This window comes from Ambystoma mexicanum, chromosome 4q (assembly GCF_040938575.1).
Source record: "Ambystoma mexicanum isolate Mex_15411 chromosome 4q, UKY_AmexF1_1, whole genome shotgun sequence".
Lineage (NCBI taxonomy): Eukaryota > Metazoa > Chordata > Amphibia > Caudata > Ambystomatidae > Ambystoma > Ambystoma mexicanum.
In genome coordinates this window covers 1249599699-1249619407 of record NC_090928.1, presented here as the reverse complement: position 1 = coordinate 1249619407, position 19709 = coordinate 1249599699, and the positions used below count along the sequence as shown (strand labels likewise).

The 19709-nt window shown below is 44.3% G+C and overlaps 1 protein-coding gene across 1 annotated transcript in view; it reads left to right on the top strand.

The window, feature by feature from the left end:
- LOC138468323 (exportin-5-like) overlaps positions 1 to 19709 on the top strand; it is a 1170237-nt gene that overhangs the window by 331168 nt on the left and 819360 nt on the right. Inside the window, exon 11 of the mRNA XM_069608829.1 lies at positions 3234 to 3359. Coding sequence (XP_069464930.1) covers positions 3234 to 3359 — 126 coding nt within the window. The remainder of the gene's footprint in view (positions 1 to 3233; positions 3360 to 19709) is intronic.

The following is a 19709-nucleotide window of genomic DNA, read 5'->3' as shown; positions in this document are numbered from 1 at the left end:
AAAAGTATACTGGGAATAACTAGCTATTAAGTAGCAGATGGCTACGTACTAATAGGTCAATTACTTATCTTGAAATAACTTGTCTGTCTTAAAGTGTAATTCGATTTTGCTTTCCCTGAATTGCTCAGTGCATTCTAAAGTAGTTATTGGGTGTTAATACTAATCGTTGATTAGCTCAAGGCCCTCCGGAAAGTATGAGTTACATTGCTAGCTCTGAACTATGTTCTGCAAAGTAATATCCGTTATCCAGTGTTTACTTGTTACTGGGTTGGTTTAATAAATCATTTCTGTAACTGAGTATCACTGCATTACTGACAGGGTCTACTACCCTTGAAATACTAATTGTTTTCTAAAAGTATACCTAACCTGTTTTCATTCCCCAAGAATAGATGACTGACATTCTAAATGTGTTGTAGATTTGACTCACCGTGACTACCGATTGTGTTTCAGTAAGGTTATACTTTTGGTTGTATCCCAAGTATTGAGTTGTTTTTTATAATTGTGTTTATTTGATATGTTATTGTACTTATTTCCCCAAGATTTATCTTGGCCTGCTTGTATTTAAATCCTTTATTTTTATAATGCTTAGTGTTTGTGTTTCTTTGGACCATATGTATGCTGCAATTTCTTTGTACCTTGCTACGGCTCTCTCTCCGTCCTAAAATAAGCCTGGCTTCTCTGTCCATGCTACCAAAACATTCTCAGGTGGTACAGCCTTCTACTAAGAGTGGAGGCTATGCACTGTCTCAGATATGGTTTTTATGAAGTCTGGGTAGGACTTTAGAAAAACGGCCCAAACAGTCACTGCCCCCAGGAGATTGAAGATTACCCACCCGCCCTGGAGTGGGATCCATTTGCAGAAGAGGAAGAATTATCCCACTTGCTAACAGGGTAAGAAGACCGACAAGAAAGGTGGTTTGAGGAAACCCCATTGTAAAAAACTGAAATGCCCTCCAAATGAAAGAGGCACAAGAAATGAGGTGGCAGATAAAACTGTAAGTACATGGCACAGCATTACATTTTGTTGAGTGAGCAGTTATAAAAGAGATGCAACGGAACTGCCATTAGCTTGCCAATAATATTTTCACCTGTAAATGCTGTGTGTTGCAATGTTATCTGCACTGGTGCACACATGGTGTCGATGCTAAGTGATCCGACCGTGTCTGATTTTGCCGCAGTCGGAATGTTCGCATGAGAAAGGTGCGAACTACCAAAGGTTTGCACCTTTCTCATGCAAACACACTTACATACTACGGGGTCTGGCAGGGGTGTCCCCCGCAACCCCCGCTCACTATACTGTAAAGTATAGTGAGCGGGATGTTGCGGGGGACCCCCCTGCAGTCTTTTTTTATTTTTTACTTACCTGCAATGCGAACACCAAAGGTCCGAACTTTTGGTGTTTGAACCTTTGGTGGTAGCATTTTTCGGTCGTTTTGTATGGTCGGACCTATTTTTTGCCTCTGAGCGTACAGAACCCATAGTGTCACCTTGTGGCCAAGCATAAAAGGCGAGGGACTTGATGCTGTAGCCAGAGTCAACCACTTGAAGATCCATTCTGAAGAAGAAGATGACGTCTAAAGCGAACTCCAGTGACGGCCAAGCTGACTGAGGGACCACTGCTGCTCCAGCCCGATGTTCTGTGTGACAAGGAATATCTACACCGCACAACTTCCTCCCTTGTACTGGTGGGCTTAACCAGTATCGAGACCATCTGCAGTTTGAGCCATCCCACAAAGTGCTGCCTTTAAAACCTATCACCTGCCGTCTCTGGCACTGCTGCGGTGCATTGGTTCCAGCTGCACATTTGTGGACATCTGACTGGGCCTCCACAGACTCTATCCCAATCATTGAAGTCCCCTCAGAAGAGTCAAGGACCGAGAGAAGGAAGAAAGTCTGCCGGGTTAGAACCTTTGCTGCTACAAAGCCTGTATCGAGCCTCCACAGCCAGGTGCTGCGACGATAGTCTGCCTGGCACCAAATCTGACCATTTGCTCCTGCCGAAAGTTCTACCTCCATCCGCCAAGACCAAAGACCTGAACCAGAGCTGGTGACATCTTGCCGTGGGGACCTGCCGGTGACATTGTCGTCGTTCCTCTACAAGGCAGTGTCTGACTATTGGGTACTGACTATTGGGTACTTACCCAGGCAGTTGCTGTTCACGCCTCCTGAGCTTTCTGAGTTGGGGCAGACGAGACAACCGCGCTTTCCCTGGCCTAGGACATCTGTCCTAGAGGCCTAAATCCTTTCAGTGGCCTATCTATCCCCCTGAACCCTTTGAATCCAATTCTATTAATTACTTGTTACGAAAACTCTTCTTCTGATGTTTGACAGCATCTGCCTTCCTTTGTTATGCCGCCCAAGGGTCACTGGTCCCGTAGTGTCCCCATCTGACTTTTTGAGATACTCATTCCCTAGATAGGGTTGGACTTCTAAAGTAGGACTTTCCTAAAAGTTGTCTACCTACCAGGTTTGCTATTTCAGTAAATGTTGGTTTATGATTTGCTAACCCGAAGCTACTCTATACCTACTTGTTAATCATCTACAGGTCTAATATTGAACTGAGTATTGCCATCAGCAATTATCTATAATAACCCTATTTCTATATAGCAACGGTTTGTAAGTGTTTCCTTGACTATAAGTGTGCTCAACGGTCTTTGTATTCAACTCCAGCCCTTCTCCCTCCTAGCCTAAGCCTAAAAATAAAAAAACAGACGTTTTGCGAAGTGAAATAGATATCACTTAACATGTATCCCATGGGAAAGAATATTCTGTAGCAGGTGAGGGGAGTTTGTCAAATAGCCCTGACCACACAAATGGGTTTGGATCTGAAAGCCTGTCTGAGTTCTGGCACAGTTGTGTCAATACACTTGAAATTGCCAACCTAGATGCTATTCGCATGAGACAGATTTTACATTGACAATGCCAACGCAGAATTGTGGGTTGTCCTTGCTGATCGGAGTCAATACATGGTGTAATCTGATTGTATTTGGAAACTCAGCATTGCAGAACTGTGAGATTCATGTTTATTTATATTTTGCACATCTTTTAAAACCAAAAAACAAAGAGGTGTGTTTTTCTGCACTCTTCAGATTGCATGTTTGATATGTTGTCATGTAGTGACACCATGTTAGCTGAATTGCGAAAGTGTGAATATTTTATTAACATGTCGAATTGAGAGAAGTCGCAGCATAACTAGTTGCACTTCATTGACCCTGCTTTGTATTTCTCTACAGTTCCTACGTTCCACCACTCAGATTACATGGGGAGCCCTCTTCAGGCATGACGTGTTATCCCGTGATCCCTTGCTGCTGGCTATGATCCCCAAATACCTCCGTGCAGCGATGACTAATTTGGTGAAGGTATGCGCCTTTTGAGATGCTGGTGCGTGTTCAAAGGCTTTGTTTCTCCATGGAGATTTGTGTAGACTATGTAAGTGTCCTTGATCAATGGTATGTGGCAAAATGGGTGAGTGACCTTGAGAAGTAGTGGAAACCGCAACAGTCGCACGCCTAAGCAGATACTACTTGATTTAGTACTTTAATTCGTGCTCCCTGTGAGATTTTGATCAGCAGGCCTACCCTTGCTTGCTCCTCACTACACATCTGCAGGAGATTTTATGAAGAGCCGGACCAGTCAATTCATCTGATTATAGCTTTCATAAATGTGAGGGTGACTTCCTGGACTGTACCTCTGATGACAAACCCTTTACTGACCCTTTTTCCCTGAGGAATATTAATGTGAGGTGTCATTTGATTTTCCCCCAGTGATGTGCCCATCGAACACCGTGGGGCTCTCAGGGTGAGGGTGTCCCAAAGATACTGTATGTCTGAGTCTCCTCCTACATTTTCTTGTGACTTTTTTGGGGGGTGTCCCGTATTATTATAGTGTGTCCTAAAAGATGCTGCAGCATCAGAAATCCATTGTGATTTTTACAGCTATCCTTGTTCTCTTTGTGCGCAAGGAAACCAATAAAGCTGTTAAAGTAGGTTCCCTCCTCCCACGTATTTCTCATCTTATGATAGTTCCATATTCAACTTCAGCTGCTTTGGAAGTTTTTCCAGCAGGGGGTGGTGCTGTGCGTCGATGCCTGTTGACTCGAAGCCCCTCAAGGGCCTCCATCTTGGTGTCCACGCCATGGATGGTATATAACGCGTGCAGCAACTGTTGGCTTCAATTATGTTTTTCCACAAGAGCCATCGCTTTGGAAGATCAGCATGCTTCGGTTCTTTGACAAGAAACCTTTTTGTATTTAGTAAAAATGGCATCATTGGCATCATCGAAAAGATCAGGGTTAAAAAAAATGTCACAACTGCGGGGGCAAAAATGTCCCTTACGGACCCCCATCGGGTGTGTCTGTGGTACTTGGTATCTACTCATTTAACATCGGAGTGTTGGTTCTCCCTATCGATGACAGCGAAAGCCCTGAAAAAGCGTGGAGGGAAGTTATAAATACCCTTTGACAACCCTGTTGAAAAAGGGATCCTTAGAGTCGAGAGACTCTCCTCATCAGAAGAAGGCTAAAAGGTCCCGATCACTCAGTGGCTCACTGTCCGGTCCAGTCTTGAATATTCCTGCAGGAGTGATGCTGGCCCACCAGACCCCACAAGTCTGTCTGCCTAATAGTTTCTTAGCAGATATAACTACCAAGCTGGCAAACTCAAGGGGAATGGAGAAAACAAAAAAAATACAGATCTTCACTGGCTCTCTCTCTGACACCCTCTGGTAATGGTGTTGCTGCCTCAGTGTCTGTGAAATTTAAAAGACAACTAATTATATGTTAATGTCTGTTCAACCTCAACTTGCTTCACTTATTACTTTATAACTTGCCACCCTACCTCCTCCTTAGTACCTGTTGCCTATGCTTGCTTGGTGAAAGGCTTTCTTAATTGCTTGCAGTAGAAGTTATTAGTAGAATTACTGTTTCTCCTTGTTCAGTAATCTTATTACCAGGAATCTTTTTCTGGAAGGCTTTTAAAATAACTGCTCAGAGACTTAAGTAGAAGATTACTCGCTCTCTCTTTCTTAGTTGTGATGAAGTTCTATAATGTCTTCAATTGTATGTTCAAACTGCTTCTCTTGCAAAAAAATGTTTTTCAACAAAAATAGTCTTTTATTTCTGTTCGTTCAATTCTACTCGGAAATATGATTGCAATTTTAGTTACTGTTTACTTAATATTCTTATTCTATGCTAGTTTACTTATCTATAAGATTTAAGAAATTACTTCAAATAAACTTCTTTCCTAGTTAACTATGTTATATTTATAATAAACTGGGTTTCTTCCGTGCTTCATATAATATTAATTTACCTACTGACAGTCGCGACCTAAAAGTTGGTTGTATTTCAATTCTGAGTTCCTTTGACGGACAGGAAGACGCTTGCGACGCATACGCGGCACGTAGATGAAGGTCCTTTACTCGAATGAAACCCGAACGAAGAATACGCGAGTACGCGAGATGAAGGAAACAAAACCGCAATTAACTTATTTAAAAAGGCAAAAAACTGAGTTAGTGCTTATTTCTTACTTTCAGACTAACTCGCTCGCAGAACGTAACTTTAGTTTACTTAACCCGCGCTTCTGTTAATACATTAATGCACGCATAAGTTAAAACACAACTCGCGCATATGTTAAATCACAACACGCGCACTCAAAATTTCCAAGACTGTTATGTAATGACGCGCGCACTATTGTAAATTGCGAAGTTGCTCCAATTAATCTTCAAATACAATTTCTTGAAAAAACTAAATCTTTTCCAAAAGAATTATCTTTGTTGAAAATTCTGAACATATAAATTACAATATCTGTTCTTGAAAGTTCAAAAGAGTACTTGGCTTACTTCTTCTATTTTCTTCTTTCTGCTTCATAAAATGACTCCAATTACTTTGGCATCTTCTGTATATTAACTTCGAATTTAGTTGGTCTCTGGTTCTAAGCTTACTGAATTACTAAATTAACAAATATTCAGAGCTACAAATACTGCGACCTGTCTTTAGTGAAACTCGAATGAAAGGCAGTTTAGAACTCGAGCAAGAATTCCAAACTACCTCACCATTCATCTCCTCCAATCATTGTTGCTGAAAGGAAACTCCATCTTGCTTTGGGGAAACAAAGGCCTCCTGTTAGTTTAATTAAGGAAAATTTACATAGTCTAAGTTTTATCCAGAAAATATCCCAAAACATAACCTTATAAAAGTTTTCATTTTAAAAATGGTTATTTGGTCATTCTAAAAGTGATTTTTACAAGGACCTTTTAAGTAAGTGTTTTCTGTAAGTAAGTACTTTTGGGATTCTAGAAATGTACCATGGGATGCTTTTGTAAGTATGTGTTTGTTGAAATTCTAAAACCAAAGCATGGAATCCTGACACTCACACCACTCATCCTCACGGCAGTCAAACAAAAGGCACCACAGATCGCCATCTTTGTCGCGGAGTTCCTCCTTGGAATTGGTCTCCTGCCTGACCAATTCGGCCTCACCGGCTGAGGGGGAGAGGTTCAGACTTAAAATGCTCAAAGTATTCGAGAATGCGGCCTCAACCCCCTCGAAAAAAGATCAGAGCCATGCCCATGTCGACAAACACGACAAAGAAGGCAAGGTACAAAACCTGTGCGCCCTCGGGCCTGGGTGTCCAGGAGAAAACTCCTTGGGAGCCTTCTCGAGTAGAGAAAGACTCCTTTTTCGACAAAGTCATCGACGCCATTGGCGCCGAAAGACTCTGCTTCAGTGTCTAAAAAGTCCTCAACACCACAGCCATTGAAGCACTCTACGTTGATGACGTCGAAGACTTTGTCGCCATTGTCGACAGTTAGGGAGAATTCTCAGAAATGTGCCTACCTTAGAGACCCCCAGCAACTTTGCTGGATTTTGAGGACTTGATCTTTTTTTTCCTGGAGAGAGTGCCACCCTTTTTCCCACTCTCTCATGTATTTTAATGTGATTTCTGAACTCTGTTTCTTTTGGTTTTGGAGTCTGAGAAACTCCATAGGCATCTTTTACATTGTGGCACACAGCACCTTTAGTGCAGTGACACAGGGAAGTCTTAGATTTCCCAAAGGTTTAAATACCTTCTCTAAACTACTGTTTGACTGCTTACTCTCTGTTCTCCCCTCCTCTCCCTTCTCCTATCTCCTCCCCTTCATTTCTTCTATGCACTTACTCTATCAGAATTGTCCCTGGACCTAGTATGATAGCAACCTCGTCTCTCCTCCCACCTCACTTTACTCTCACCCCCACCCCCCTTTCAGCACTATCTGAAATGTTGTCAGGCCTAGTACGATAGTCGCTTGTTTTGTTCCTTCCCTCCTGCACCACTCCCAAGTACCTTTTTTTTTTTTTTTTTTTTTTTTTTTTTTTAAATCCAGCTCTACCTATAACCCTAACTATAACCTAAACACAGCAGGAGGCTCCAGTTTCCCAGTGCTTGCAGCACAATGTTGGAACACCCTCCCTCCTACAATTAGATTGGAAACCGCGTTCTGGCCATTCAGGGCCATGGTAAAATCATGGCTACTAGCCTAAACATCTAGACTCTCACCGACACGACCGGCCAGCCGCCTCTCTCTACCTGCAGTAATGTTTACTCTATCTACAGCCTACTCAGGACCAACCTGTAACGCGGTCCTCACTCGCAACTGTAACTACCTTGTGCCTATTCTCTGTACATTCTATTTTCTGTATATTCTACTCTTGTATGTAAACATTCAGAGCCTGGACTAATGTATGATCTGTCTGCTGTATTATGATGTTTGTGTAACGATATGTAACTCTGCTGTTCACATGATTATGCGCCCAGCTACCTGAGGGTTCGGACGCCTGTAAGAATGTCATTGTATTTTCCCTTGTTCCCTTCCCTTGCCTTGAAGCGCTTTGAAACACATTGTGTATAGGCGCTAGCTATGTAAATAAACTATCATATCAGAGCAGTAGAGTGAAATTGACTTTACTTAAATTTGTACCTTTCTAGACCCAGCACACACCATCTTACAATAGGGTGCTGGAAGGGTTACCTAGTATCCCATTTAGTCTAACTTCTTATGTAACATTTTTATGTTACCCTTTCCTCACAGAATGGCTTGTGGCAGTGGTTTCGTTTTTATTACTGTGGTGTGAATTTACCGTCGTCTCCGCGTTGTAAATAGGCCCGGTCTTCTTTTTTTGCCATTTCTTTGTGGAAAGGTCCTTCTTGAGATTTACTCTGCGCGCTAAACCAGGTTTGGTCCCTTTGTTCGCTTTGCCTTTGGTGGGATTCACGAGTGAAGCCCGCCTCTGCCTCCAGGGTGTCTGGGGTAGGCAGGAAGTGAGGGAGGTGCCCGAAACTCCCTGTGCTTAGTCTTCTAGGAGACCCAAATGCACTCTGTGATGATTGTTCGGCTGACTGTCCGGCAAAGACAGCCACCCTGCTGGGTGACCGACAGCTAGGCTGTAATGAAAGGGAGAGAACTGTATAAAAGGCAAGTCTTTTGGCTAGGAAGGCAGAGTAGACCACTGGACGAAGGAACCGAAGAAGAACTTGAAGACGCCTGCTGCAACTCCTGGAGCGTTGGTTTGCCCGGTGTAGCCCTGCTGCAGTGCCGAAACGCCAAGTTCACATCGACAGAGTAGCCCCTGCAAGGATGACATCTCCCCATGAGTTGGTGGGACCAATCAACTCCAAAGCATGCCACCTGGACATCCATCTCGGAGCTGGTTGAGTTTCCACATAGTTGCTGCTGGAAACTGTAGAGGCAGGGAGAGGAACACCAGTCTGTGTGCGTTGCTTGTAAGTTGATCAAGAGCTCCAGGAAGATCCTCCGCACTCCCAGGAAGCAGGACTGACCGAGCCTGAGCCCCCTCAACAGAGTGCTGGACCCTAGAAGCAAGGAAAGTCCATCTCGACAACCAGGAACTGCAGTGTTGCTATTTGTGGTAGACGCGAGGAGCTGAAACACTGAACAGCAACTGAAAGTGAAGTTTGCTGGTTGCGAGTCTTGACCGTCGCAGTGCAGGAGTCCCCCGACGTCCTCCCTCTTGTGCCCACGACTGAGGCCCAGGAACAGAGAGATCTGCAAAGCTGCACAGGAACAGGAGTCATCTGCTGCATCTTTTCTTTATTTTAAAGGTACTGTACAAAGTGTAAGAGAACTTACCTCTTGCTGTAAAGTTGCTTGCATCGTCTACTATTCACAAGTCTTAACAGCTTGTGGCCCTACATTGATTCATCTTTTTCTTCAAAGACTTCTGAACCATTGTGCAAAGACTTTTACTTGCCTTCAAAGAAGAGCATCAGCCCATGTAGACTCGTCTATTGACTTTGGCTTAGCTTGTTTTAACTGAATGTCTCTTATTGGGGGATCATAGTATTTGACTGGCGAATTCGAGGCAAATTTGGAGCTGCAGCCCAGGAAAACCAGGCAAACCAACAGCTGCAGCAGGCGTCTTTTGCAAGTTCTTCTTTACTCTTTGCGCCAAACCAGGTTTGGTCCCTTTGTTCATTTTGTCTTTGGCAGGATTCACGAGTGAAGCCCGCCTCTGCCTCCAGAATGTCTGGCTGGGGCAGGAACTGAGGGAGGTGCCCCGAAACTCCCTTTGCTTACTCGCCTAGGAGACAGGAATGCACTCCTAGGTGATTGGCCGGCTGGCTGTCCGGCAAGGACAGCCAACCTGCTGGGTGACTGACAGCTGGGCTTGAATGAATGGGAGAAACCTGCATAAAAGGCAAGGCTTTTTGGCTTGGAAGGCAGAGTAGACTGCTGGACGAAGGAATCCGAAGAAGAACTTGGAAGAGACGCCTGCTGCAACTCCTGGATCGTTGGTTTGCCGGTGAAGCCCTGCTGCTGTGCTGAAGCTCCGAATTCGCCTCGACTAGAGAAGCCCTGCAAGGACTTCTCTCCTTGAGTTGGTGGGACCAATCCACTCCAAATTAAGCCACCTTGACATCCTCTCAAAGCTGGTTGTATTTCCACTCAGTCGCTGCTGGAAACGAAGAGCCAGGGAGAGGAACACCAGTTTGTGTGCGTTGCTTCTAAGTTGGCCAAGAGCTCCAGGATGATCCTCTGGACTCCCAAGAAGCAGGACTGACCGAGCCTGAGCCACCTCAACAGTGTGCTCGACGGCCAGAAACTGCAATGGAGCTAATGCGGTAGACACGAGAAGCTGAAACACTGAAGTGCCACTTGTTTGAAGATTGCCTGTTGCTGTCGGTGACCATCCTGTTGCAGTGCAGGAGTAGAAGTCCTCCCTCTTGTCCCCACGACTGTGGCCCAGGAACACCAGGATCTGCAGAGCTCCACAGGAACAGAAGTCATCTGCTGCATTTTTCTTCTAACCTAAGGTATTGTTCAGTCTAAGAGAACTTACCAATTGTCTTGTAGCCTTGATTGTTTGCAGTTGAGACTAGTCTTGGTTGCTCTGTAGAGTTGCTTGCATCTTCTACTCACAAGTCTTAACAGCTTGTGGCCCTACATTGATTCTTATTTTCTACAAAGACTTCTAAAATATTGTGCAAGACTTTTACTTACCTGCAAGAAGTGCTTCAGGTCACCTAGACTTTTGCCCAATCGACATTGGCATGGCCTGGCTCCCTGAATGACTCTTCTCCTCTGTGTGTTTTGCCTTCCTTACAGGAAAGGGTTAACTTACTTTGCAGTGGGGGGTTTCAAAAAGTACTTACCTGCTTCAGAATACTTGTGTGATCTCTGGTGTGATTCTAATAACCCATTTTCTTTGACACTCTTTCCAGTATTATTCTAAATGCCAATAGTAATATATTAATGTCCACAGTGCCCTAGCTATTTAAGTCACCTGAGGGTGTAGGAAGCGTCTGTGTGCCATCCCCAATGGGTATGTCAATCCGAGGGACCTCGACGCGTGAGGGATTATGGGTACAACGCACGTCACTATAGGGATAGTGTTACAGACACGCCTTGTCGACGTCCCCTTTTCGCCAACGAAAAACAAAATGCAATACTCCGCAGTGACCACTGGATGTCGGACCTATGCACAGCATGTGAATCTAAGCAGATACAACCATCAGAAATGCTTTTACGGTAAGTAATGCATTGTCGTATTTTGGAGTGTATTTGTGTGTTACTGCCAATTTTGAGGAAGGCTTATTCAAACTGACGGTTAAATTAATAATTGTTTAATCAAGAAACCTTGAGTATATGTGTTTATCTGGATACTTGTCACTGTGAATCTTTGTGTAACTACCCTACTGCTCACATTGACCCCTCTTGAGATAAGCCCGGCTGCTCAGCCACACTAACACCCTGTGTAGTATACACTTATACCAAAGGTTGGGTCCTATTACCAGGAGGCTAAGGTTGTTGTAGTGCACCCAAAGGTTACTACCCCAAATCTTTACCTAACACTGGTGGTAGGCGGTGAGGATATATTGTAGAGTTGTTAGACTGAGAGTTTGCTTTGGTTTTGATCAACTAAAACCTTCACAGGGCTAAGCCCCACTAGAACAGCAGTTCAAACATGCCAAATATGGATAACTTCAGTCAGTAAGCCCTGATCATTTTAACAGTAGAACAACTGAAAGAAATGTGTAAGGTCAGGAATCTCCCTGTTAAAGGAAAGAAAAATGTATAAATTGCAATATTGTTGAATCATCAAAGTCTGGGTAGTAGGCCTGTCACACCTACTAACCCAGGAAATGTGGAAACGGATAGAGGATGATAATTCAGTGTCTCACTCTGTCTTAGAAGAGTCAGAATTGGCAGAGGAGTCCCCGGAAGGGAACCCCTCTATGCCCCAGCCTGCCCCTTTGCCTCAACCTGTATCCCCTGGTACCCCACAAGATAAAAATAAACTCAAGACACACCTTTTTAGATAGCCTCTTAAGCTATCTTTTTGAAATCTCCCCTCTAACGATCTGCACACGTATGCCTCCGAGCCTTTTTGGTTGTGCATAACAAATAATAAAAGGTCCATCACTGAGTCCAGAATGTGTGTCTCTTGATAAAATGAGACTTGAGTTGGAGTTCAAAAGATTACAAATCCAAGCTGAAGCCAAACATCCTTACATAAAAACTCAGGGAGTTGAAATGCAGCATGCTCTTGAAATGAAGAAATTGCCTCTTGAAAACCTTTCCCTCCAGAGTGCTCTAGGTCTTCCAGTCCAAAGAGGCCTCGCCTGCCCAAAGAAGCAGTGAGTATGTATGATGTGAAACTTGATATTTTGGATTGGTTGGGTGCTTTTGAATACAATCATGGGATTCAGGGAATCGGTTGATTCTTTGGCTTTTGTTTAGGCTCCCCCAGGTTGCAACTGATGCTGGTAATGGAGGCGGGGAACTTGAAAGATTGGAGCATGAGAATGTGAAGCTAGCTTTGATAGCTAGATTTGGGAATACTCCTTCCCAATACCGTAAGAAGTTTAGGAACCTCAAAAAGATTGATGGTACCCCTTAGGCTACCTGGGTGTGTGAATGTTTGAAAAACTTAGATGGCTGGATTAAGGGTTACAGAGTGAACTCCTTTGAAGGAATGAGAAATCTATTTGTGTTGGAATCTTTTTGATGCCTGGAGCTGAGACAGAACTTGGCTGACTCTAAAGAGATTGGTCCCAAGAAGTTGGCAAAGGCTGTTGACTTGTGGGTTGCCAGCAGGGTGTTAGGCAGAATTGCATGCAGTACCCTCTTGCACCACCACATACAATTAGGACTACAGGTTTAAGCAAAACCAACCTTTGGTATAAGTGTGTACTACACCGTTTTTGGTAGCGAGCTGAGCAGCCAGACTTATCTCAAGAGGGAATGTGAGCAGTAAACTATGTTACACAGAGGTCTTACAATCACTGTGGTTCAAGTAGACGCTTGCACTCAAGGTTTTTTGGTAAAACACTTATTAATGTATTAGTCATTTAGAAATCATTCACTAGGAGGCAACTTTATATTATACACAAACACACTTCAATACCAAACTAAAACGTTTCTGAGTAAATTAGGCTCCCCTGAAATAGGAGCAAAATGGCATTTCAGTCACTTTAAATATGAGTACAAAGGCACACGTTAATAAAATAGATCACAAATACTTTCTTAGGCAGTGCAAATAATTTCCGTTCACTAGAGGACTCAGATTAGTTCAATAGGCCTAGGCCTAGGCCAAAGTCAATAGGCTAGTGTCTTGGATAGGAAAGAGCAGTTCTTGTAGTAAACGGTAAAGTCTTTGCCAAAGTTCTCAGAAGTAGTTTGTACGAAAAAGAATCATTTGTTGGGTCACAAGCTGATTAGGCCTGCAAGTTGGGAAAGTTTTACAAACTTTCACAGCAAGAGGCAAGTTCTCTCAATCGGGTTGGCACAGTACCTTTTAATATGAAGAAAAGAGGCAGCTGAAGACATTGATTCCTGGCAGTTCCTGCAGATCTCGCTGTTCCTGAGCCTCAGTGGTGGGGACAAGAGGGAGGACATTGGGGTAACTCCTGCACTGCACGGGGACTGGTCAAACAAGTTGGCAAAAGGGAAGATCTTTGGTGCGAGTAGCTGTAATCAAGCACTCAAGCTGGTGTCCTTCCCCCTGGTTAATCCTAAACAGCTCAGAGAATGGTATCCATGAGGCTTACGAGTTGATTGGTCCCACCAACTCAAAGGAAGAAGTCGTACTTGAAGGGGCTTCTCTGTCGAGACGAACTTGGCGATTCGGACCTGTAGCAGGGCTTCACCGGGCAAACAAACGGTCCAGGAGTTGCAGCAGCTGTCCTTCCAGCTCTTCTTTCGTTCCAGTGGAACACTCTGCCTTCCAAGCCAAAAGACTCGCATTTTAAACAGTTTTCTCCCTTTCATTCCAGCCTAGTTGTCACTCACCCAGCAGGCTGGCTGTCCTTGCCGGACAGTCACCAACCAATCACGCCACAGTGCATTTGGGTCTCCTAGGAGACTAAGCCCAGGGAGTTTTGGGCACCTCCCTCACTTCCTGCCCAGCCAAGACACGCCAGAGGCGGTCTTCAGGCCTGAAGCCCGCCAAAGGCATAGAAACAAAGGGACCAAATCTAGTTTGGCGCGCAGAGACATACACTAGAAGGACCTTTCCAAAAAGAAACAGCGAAAAAAGACCAGGACCTGTTTAAACAAAGGGGCTTAAGGCGCCATATTGAAAAACATGGCTCCCGCGATTTTTAGCTACCGATGTTCGTGGTCGGGAAAAATTATGGTAGTTTGTTGTAAAACCACTGCCACCAGCCATTTCAATAGATAAGGGTAGAGTTTGACTGCTGCATGAGTTTCTAGGTACTGGATACTAGGTAACCCCTCCAGTATTCTATTGTAAGATGGGTTGTGCTGGGTCTAGGAATTTAAAAAGACTAGTAAAGTCAATTTAACATTACATTCTCTGGGAAACAGTAGTTTATCCCAGAGAAGGTATTTAAACTTTTTGGAAGTCTAGAAAGACATCCCTGTGTCACTGCACTGAGGATGCTGTGTAACACACATGAACAGATGTTGCCTATGGAGTTATCTTAAAACACCATAATCAAAGAACACAAGAGTAAAACACACAGCAAAATACATGAAACAGTGGGAAAAAGACTCGCACTTTTTTCCAGGTAAAAAAATCAAGTCCACAAAAAAGTTGCTGGGGGTCTCTAAGGTGAAGGGAATTGGTACATTTATGAGAATTATACCTTACACTCATCCTCCCTCCTCCCCCCAGACTAAGGGACAGGAGGATTTAATCTACCTCTGGATGAATCTCCTTACTCCAGTCGGTCAAACATTCTGGAGAGACCATCAGCGTTTTGGTGATTACACCCTGACCGGTGTTCAATGGTAAAATCAAACCCCTGTAGGCTGATTGACCAGCTTAACAATTTAGGATTTTCTCCTTCATCTGCATTAACCATCTCAAGGGTTGGTGGTCAGTCTGAATCACAAAAGTAGGTCCATTAAAGTATGGTCTAAACTTCTTCAGTGAACACACAATAGCAAAACATTTTCTTTCAATGGTTGCCCACCTTTTTTTTCTGGTTCCTTCAGCTTTCTGCTATTGAAGCAGATGGGGTGCTCCCTACCGTTCTCATCCAGCTGACTCAGAACTGCACCTATACCTGTATTGGAAGCATCTGTTTGCACAATGAAGGTTTAGCTGTAGTCAGGCGCTCTTAAGATTGGAGCTTGACAAAGGACTTTTTTTAAGTCCTTAAAATGCCTTGGCGCACTCCTGATTCCACCTGACCTTTTTAGGAAATTTGGGTGAGGAGACCACATTCAAGGGAGAAGCTATGGACCCATAGTTCTCAATGAAGTTCCTATAATAACCAGTGAAACCTAAGAAAGCTCTCACTTGGGTTTGAATTGTAGGGGTGGCCCATTCTTGTACAGCTTGTACTTTGCTAGGCAACGGCCTTCTTTCACCTCCTCCTACCTCATGTCCGAGGTAGACCACTTTGCTCTGGCCAATTTGCCATTTACTTGCCTTTATGGTCAGATGGGCCTGCTCAAGAGCCTGCAAAACATATCCTATGTGGTCAACATGTTCTTTCCAAGTAGGGCTGAACACTGCAATGTCATCCAAGTATGCCATGCAGAGGTCCTCCATCCCATTCAGAATTTGATTAACCATCCATTGGAATGTAGCAGGTGCATTCTTTAATCCAAAAGGCATTACCTTAAACTGGTAGAGGCCTGATGGTGTTGAAAATGCAGTTTTCTCCTTGGCATAGTCTTTCAGAGCCATTTGCCAATAGCCTGACGTTAGGTCAAATGTACTGAGGTACTTGGCTGAACCAAGTTTGTCCACCAGCTCATCTGTCCTAGGTAAAGGATGGGCATCAGTCTTTGTGACTGCATTTAGAGCTCTATAGTCCACACAGAATCTCAACTCCTTGGAGCCTGCCTTTGGCAATAGTACAACTGGACTAGACCATGGACTTGTAGATGGCTCTATTACCCCGAGATCAAGCATTTTGTTGACCTCTTCCTTTTATATGGGTTCTTACATGATCTGACATCCTGTAACCGCTGCTTTTAACAGGTAAACGGTCACCAGTGAGAATAGCAGGCTGTCCCCAAGGGGTCAAGCCTGGTGATAGTGACAAAAGGGAGTCGAACCGATTTTACAGACTTGCACGCCTCCTGTTCTAGTGTCAGATTAGAAGAGAGATTAACTCCTATCTTCTCATCTAAAGGTTGTTCTCGGAGTTGATCAGGTAAAGGTCCACTCTCCTCCTCCTCATGAGCAGAAGCTAGAAGCAAAGCTCTCACTTCTGGTCTTTAGACATAGACATTTTAGGCGGTTGGTGTGAAAGACCCCGGGGGCCTCCTTAGGATTGCATAAATCCACCAGATAATTGACTTTTCCAAGTTTTCCCACAACCTTGAAGGGTCCAATCCATTTGTCCTGTAAGGCCCTCTGCCTTGTACGTACCATAACTAGAACTTGCTGGTCTTGATTAAACTCAACCATGTTGGCCTTCTGGTCATGCCAATGCTTCACCGGAGCCTGACCTGCTTTCAAGTTATCTGCTGCTTCTGTCATCATGTGTCATTTTCCTCCCGAGACCAAGCACATAGTCAGTGACTCTCACTGGCTTGTTGGAAGGAGCACTCTCCAACCCCTCCTTAATTAGGGCCAAGGGGCCTCGAACTGGATGACCATAGAGAAGCTGAAAGGGACAAAATCCAACTCCCTCCTGAGGGACTTCGCTGTAAGCAAATAGAAGGCATGGCAGTAGAAGGTCCAATTTCTTCGAAGGGGTTCTTCTAAAGCACCTATCATGCTCTTCATAGTTCTATTAAACGTCCCTACCAACCCATTTGTCTGGGGATGGTAGGCAGTTGAGATCTTGTAAGTCACTCCACAGTTTTTCCACATGGCCTGCATGTAGTGGGACATGCATTTGATCCCCTGTCAGAGATGACTTCCTTAAGAAACCTAAAAATACCAAGTAGGGCCTTAGCAGCAGCCTGAGCTGTAACAGTCCTCTTAGGTATAGCTTCAGGAAACCTAGTAGCATGGTCTACTACAACCAATTTAAATTGGTTGCCTGAAGAGGTTGGATGGTCTAAGGGACCAACAATGTCGATTCCTACCCTCTCAAAAGGGACTACCACCACTGGGAGAGGCACCAAAAGTACCTCCGCTTTTGCCAGATGTCTGACAAGTGTGACAGCTCCTACATAATTTATCTACATCAGACCCCAACTTAGGCCAATAGAAATTGAGAGAAAGCCTTTCTTTGGTCTTCTTGAAACTTAAGAGACCAGCCAAAGGAATCTCATTTGCTAACTGTAGGAACAGTTGTCTGATCTCGAGAGGCACTACAAGTCTTCTGTAGTCCCCTGGGATAGACTCAGTTGGTTCACTGTAGAAAAGGCCATCTTCCCAGTACAACCTGTGCTTTGCTGGCTCTTGCCTGTCCAGCTGAGAAGCTGCCTGTTGGCGAAGTCCTTCAAGAGTAGGACACTCTTGGACTTCTGCTGAAGTCTGCCCTACAGGGACCACCTACTGCCAGTAAAGACTGCAGCTCAGCATGGTCTGTTTGTTCCTCACTCAGTCTCAGCTGGTGGAGTAGTCACAGGTGTGACTTTGGACAGTCCTCTTGTGGATGTCTTTATTGGAAGTACAGGAGTGATCTCTTGTTTTTTCTCTGAGGCTTTGGGTTTCCCCTTTGTATCTTCTCTTTCTTCCTAGAAATAGCAGTTAGTTGCTCCTGTGGGCTGGGTGTTATAGTTGCCTCTAATATCCTCTGGAGAGTCAGTTGAGGTACTCTCTCTCTGGCCTTCCTTGTTTGTTCCTGTTTCCCTTTGCTGGGAGGCCTGGGGGTGCTTGATACAACTCCAAGTGTTTTAAAGTCATTCCCCACCAGGACTCTCCCAGGCACCTCACTCTGCACACTAACGGGTATCTTGAGGGTATCGGGTAATATAATTGCAGCAAAAATGTTGCAGTAAAAAAAGATATTGCTGCAAAAAATGCTGTCGTATGACCCGGTAAAAGTGTGCCCCATTATACCATTTAAGGGGAGCGAGGGTTGCGGGGGTGTCCCCCACTCCTCTTAAATGGTATAATGGGTGCGGGGGTGTCCCCCGCATGTTTTATATGGACTGCGGCACAAAAAACGGCGGCATTTTTGCCGTGATATTTTGTAACCGCAGCAATTTTTGCCGCGATTATATCACATGGAACCATCTTGAGTCATGTTGTTGCACTGGATGAGAGCTGGTAATCTTGGAAGCATTTGAACAGGGCAACCAGCAAGTTTAGTGAGGCCTTTGGGTGCCTTAGCAACATCCTCAGGTTTGAAAAAGGATTAAATCTACCAGTGTAATGCTGGCCCCAGTGTCTAATGGCAGGGGTTTCCTGACCATTTACAAGTACACTGTCCTTATAATAATCTTTTGTGTTATCTGGAATTGAATTAGACATCTAAATTCTGCTGTCCCCACAGACCCAGGCACACAAACGCTGGCAGAGACACCATTGGGGTCGTCAGCCAGCAGTTGAAAGTTTCCACTTGCCATTTGTACTTCTCCCTCTGGGGAAAAAGCTAAGACGGTGTGGATCCCTGAAGGTTTACCCTTGCATTTGGAATCCCCTTTCACATGGTCAGTAGACCCACAAGCATAACATTTTCCAAATGTTTTGACGAATGGGGTTTTCTGTTGACCTCCCTGTTTAGCACCAGAGGTTTCACTAGTCTGGTTCGTTTTCCCTTGTGGTGTACCCTTTTTCTGTTTGTGGCCCTCTTTTGGATTCGAGGTATTAGAATTCTCATTGCCATCGTTCTTTTGCTGCTTCCCATCATCCTTCTGAGTTTCCCCAGAATCCTTGTGCATAGCCCTGTTGGCAACCCACAAGTCAGCAGCCTTTGCTAACTTCTTTGGATCTATTTCCTTAGTCAGCCAAGTGCTGTCTCAGCGCAGGAGAGCAGGCATCAAAAATAGATTGTAACAAAAATAGATTTCTCATTCCTTCAAAAGTGTTGTAACCCTTTACCCAACTATCTAAGTACTTCAAACATTCTCACACCCAGGTAGCCCAAGGGGTACCATCATGCTTTTTACAGGTCCTAAACCACTTAAGGTACTGGGAAGGAGTTTTCCCAAATCTAGCTATCAAAGCTAGCTTTACATTTTCATACTCCAATCTTTCAAGTTCCCCCACCTCCATTACAGCATCAGTTGCAACGTGGGGGAGCCTAGACAAAAGCCAAGGAATCAACTGATTCCCTGAAAAACCCTGAATCACATAGTTATATTCAAAAGCAGCCAACCAATCTAAAATAACAAGTTTCACCTTATACATACTCACAGCTTCCTTGGGCATGCAAGGTTTCTTAGGACTGGATGACCTAGACGACACTATGAGACAACCATTTTCAAGAGACAATTGCTTCATTTCAAGAGCATGATGCATTGCCATTTCTCCGAGTTTGATTTCTTGATGTTTACTTTCAGTTTGCATCTGGAGCCTTTTAAACTCTAACTCAAGTCTCATTTATTCAAGAGACAAATTCTGGACTCAGTACTGGACCTGGTAGGGTCCCTGTGGCTAAAGGTGGAGGCCCAAGAGCAGGTAGAGGGGCAGTGGGGCTCACATTCTGAGACTCCTCTGGCTCTTCAATAACATAAGAGTAAGACTCTACATCATTATTGTCCTCATCAATATTATCCACATTTTCTGAGGGATTAGGGGGTTACAGCCTAATTTCTCAGTCTTTGATGTTCCAACAATCTTTCAACCAATTCACTTTTCTTTCACAGGGAGGTTTCTGACCTTACACATTTCC